The sequence below is a fragment of the Malania oleifera genome, chromosome 3, assembly GCF_029873635.1.
Source record: "Malania oleifera isolate guangnan ecotype guangnan chromosome 3, ASM2987363v1, whole genome shotgun sequence".
NCBI classification, from domain to species: domain Eukaryota; kingdom Viridiplantae; phylum Streptophyta; class Magnoliopsida; order Santalales; family Ximeniaceae; genus Malania; species Malania oleifera.
In genome coordinates, this window is record NC_080419.1 from 30,462,877 (window position 1) to 30,467,242 (window position 4,366).

Below are 4,366 nucleotides of genomic sequence, written 5' to 3' on the forward strand. Positions count from 1 at the left end.
TTGAAAACAATTATTATAAGGCTTAATCTATGCAAAGATCTTGGGTTTGATAAAGTGGAAATTACCTATGACTCTGCTTTGTTAGTTCAGTGGATTAATTCTGGAAAGTGTTCGACTTGGAACATATGGAAATTGTAGGAAGAGCTTGTGTTAGCATTAAGAGACATACAATATAAAGTGGAACATGTGTACAGAGAGGCAAATCAAAGTGCGGATTTCTTTACCAAATAGGGTGAATCTGGTATATCTCGATCATATAGTTGCCAAGATGATCTTCCATAGTAAGTCAGGAGAATGATTCGATTGGAGTTGTTGGGATTTCTTTCCTTGCGCTCGTGATGCTTTGTGCTGGTGTTTGTGAAGGCTGTAGTAGATGGTTTATTTCTCGAGACCTTCTAGAGTTTTGTTAGTTTTCCACTTATAGTTGTTAATTCTTATTTATTTGTTTGGTTTTTGGTTATTGGTTTATTGGTTTTTATTAAAGCAATATACCCTTTCCATATAGAAAAATATACACTTTCCCATTTTTCAATCCTCTTATGTATATATATACCCTGTAATATTCAAGAATTAGAAGTGATTATTATTTTTCTCTAATTTTAACATGGTATCCAAGAAAAGGTGGTTTTTAACCTAGATTTTACCTAGGTTTTTCTTACCTTGCCCCCGCCGCCGTACACACCCAACAGGACCACACTCTGGCTGTCCCAACATATCTTAGTCGCGGCTCATTGGCGTCTTCTTCGATGGCGTCTTTCACGGATCGTCTCGCGGCTCGTCTCTTCGACTGTCAATTCGTCCTCTCGAGCCGTCTTTGCTGCCACTATCGGCCTCACGAGCAGCTTTCTCTCTCAACCTGCCATTCGCTGAGACCCTCTTTCTCAGCTGAGCACTCTCTGTTCTTAGTCTGATCTCTCTCTCAACTTATGCTCTTATATTGTGACAACCAAGCGGCTCTTCATATTACTCAGAATCCAGTTTTCCACGAACGTACAAAACATACAGAAATCGATTGTCACATTGTTCGTGAGAAGTTACGAGTTGACCTCTTTTTCACTAAGCACATTCCTACTCACAGTCAGCTTACTGATATCTTCACCAAAGCTTTGGGTCGTGACAATTTCAAAAATTTATCACGCAAGTTGGGCATTACAGATTTTCATGCTCCAACTTGAGGGAGATTATTAAAGCAATATACCCTTTCCATATAAAAAAATATACACTTTCCCATTTTTCTCTAATTTTAACAATTTTGAATAAACTGATTAAGTCAGTTGGAATCACGGCATTCCTCCACCATAAGTGAAGGGTTTTCCAATAAAAATAGGAGGTGCTGCCCTCTTTTATCGAAAAAAAAAAAAATCTGCGCTATCAAAGTGGTTGCATTAGTTCTCTTCATTTTTGCACAAACATTTCTTTTTTATTCATATTTTACTTTCATATGCCACAAGTAATAGAACAAGCATTCAACACTTCTCACAAACTGTAAATATATAACAAATAGTTTTCAAGCACTACTTCAGCAAAGGTGGTATGTACTATCCCCAGTCATGGAGCCTGTTGGCTTACTCAGTACGGTTTGAGACCAACAGTCTAGAACATGCAACAGATATTGCAAACCATATAATTATTCTCAAAACATGTCCAAGTTTAGAGCCTGAAATGCAGCAAGGCAGAGGTCCCATCAAGCCCTTTTGCAATGAAGTGAGCGCTGTACTCGCTCACTGTTGTTTCCCTGTACTTAGGAGTATTCTCTTCTGACAACAATTCCTAAAAGAGCCAGCGACTGATACTCTTGGGCCTCTGCGGTTTACCAATACTCGATGCTCCACACTTTTGAACCTGTCGTTGGATATGAGCTGAAAATTTTGCCCAAACAGAAAACACAATAGTCAACAACCTTAATATTTTATTGGATGTAGAAACAATTAAAACATTTTTTTATCTTTGCCCCCTTCACTGTGGTCACGTTCTTTCTCCCAAATAAAAGTCAAGTTCAGAGTTCAGAGTTCAGAGTTCGGACCTTAAGTGAGGTGAAAACGTGTGTGGGACAGATGAGACCAATACGCCTCTAATGGACTCAAAACAATTTGAGGTCCTTTTTTAAATGCCTCCTTTTATTTTATACAAAAAAAAAAAATTATATTGTCACGCAAAGACTTGCCTGTAGAAGATCTCCAATGTTAATAACCAAGGCTCTAGGCATAGGTGGAACATCAACCCATTGATCCTTATGTAGAACTTGCAGGCCTCCTATCTGGTCTTGCAGAAGCACCGTGATGAAGTTACCGTCTGCGTGCTTGCTTGTGCCCAGTGTTAGTTCCGGTTGAGGACAAGGCGGATAATAATGACACGTCAAGCCAAGTCCCTCAGCACACTCCATGTCTTTCAGGTGGTTTGGACTTAGCCCGAGAGCCTCTGACAGTAGGCCGAACAATGAAAATCCCAACTTCATTGTTTGCTTGGAGTACTCCATGAGTATGTCCCTACAAGATAATCACAGAACTCTTCACTTGCCTATGTTTTACACAAGTCTTGAATTTAATTTTGTGTCAATTTAAACAAATTGTAATATAAAATTCAGCTAAATATTTTTTTTTCTAAATTCATACAAATTTAAATTTAAATTTGAAAAGTTGTACCCCAAAACACTGCAATTGAATCTATATATATATATATATATATATTTGAAACGATGATGTCGTAAATTCTTCGACACTTGACTAATCCAACAGGATAACAGTTTGTCCATCTATCCTTCTTCACTTAAATACCAAAGTATTATCTTTAATTTGTGCACTTATTGTTTCACCTTCGAAATAAAATCAGTCTACATTGTGGAAAAATTACATGTAGATCTCACATGCCTAGTTTTGCTCTTTAACTTTTTACATTTGGTCAATTGGATAAAATAAAAAGGTATAAGAAGTTAAAGCCATGAAGAAATTAGATTTACTTCTTATTGGGTTAGACTTCACTTAGAATTTGGAAAATATGACGAAAAAATATAACTTCTCATACTTGGTACTTATGAAAAAATGTGAAAGAAAATAAAATATATAACAAATCAATAAGTAAAAATTTTTAATTTTACAAATGAGTAATATTTAATTTTAAATTTTTTTTTTCAAATTATAATAAATTAATGTTTTTATATTTGAGGTAGAGAGAAAATATAGAGGAAAATAGATTTATTTTTTATTTTATTTTTATTTTTTTCTAAATAAAATTGTTAATCAAAATAGATGTGAAGGGAAAAAACCAAATGGAAAAAAAAAAAGGTAATCTTCACTCAAACTATGATTATATTAACTCTCTATTTGGGAGCATAGAATCTAAGTCATTAATTTAGATTTGTGCATATTTGAATAAAATTAAATACAGATTTGTATTGAATTTCAAACCACCAAATTTATTCAATGTAAATTTAAATCCCAAAATTTATGCTCCCAAGCATTACCTTAGATTACAAGATGTACTTTGAGGAATAGAAATGTATCTTTATAAAGACTTAATAGCCTACAAAAGAATATGAACTAGCATTATAAAACAAATAACATATAATGGCAAAAGAAAAGAATCTATTATCTTATTCAATGTTGGATAGAACAACACAAACTTTTACATGAGTAACTTTTTCTTAAATTATTGTATTTCTTAGCCATTTTTATTAAATTTTCATTAAATTTTTTTTCTAAGAATTGACAACACATAAGTTAAAGGCAACTTAATTTCTTTGGACTTATTTTTCTTACACTTAATAGGTCTTTTAGGAAGAGTGCATATTTTTCCAATTAAGTTTTTCCTATACTAGGTACAAGAGAGCTAACAAATTAAAGAAGAGGCACTCACTACTATCTGTCCTACACTAATACATTATGCACAGTGCCAACATAAAGAGGGAATATTTTGTAAGATTCGATCAAATATTTTTCTTTTTTTAAAAAAAAAAAAAAGAAAGCAAAATAAGAAGAAAACTTATTACTTTTATATTTTTTTTTCTATCCTATCCAAAATAAAAATATTCTTTTAATATGACTAAAGATTAAGAAAAACTAAATATTAATGACTAAAATAAAAATTTTATTTATAAATTTTTATATTTTGTTGAAGTATGTGACTTATATTGAGTGAGACACATGTACAAAGAAAGCAGACAGAGGAAAAATAGGAAGTTGGTCTAAAGAAATATAATCTACTGTTTGATGGTTACATCGACGGTTTCAAACTAAAGCCAAATCAAGAAGAAAATTGTCGACGATTTTGCATAGTCTGTCAACGATTTTGCATAGTCCATTAACGATTACATCAATGATTTCAAGTAGATGCTAATTAGGAAGAAAACCGTCGCTGGTTTGATGAAACC

At 33.1% G+C, this 4,366-nt stretch overlaps 1 protein-coding gene across 1 annotated transcript; it reads right to left on the bottom strand.

Annotated features, from left to right (window-relative positions):
* Window positions 1-1,398: 1,398 nt before the first annotated feature.
* LOC131151983 (1-aminocyclopropane-1-carboxylate oxidase homolog 11-like) lies at window positions 1,399-2,491 on the bottom strand (the record flags this gene model as incomplete). Its single annotated transcript, XM_058103524.1, is given in 3 exon segments — window positions 1,399-1,772; window positions 1,775-1,859; window positions 2,165-2,491. Coding segments are annotated over 3 exon segments (534 nt in total), but the record flags the coding sequence as incomplete, so codon positions are not given.
* Between the last annotated feature and the right edge of the window lie 1,875 nt (window positions 2,492-4,366).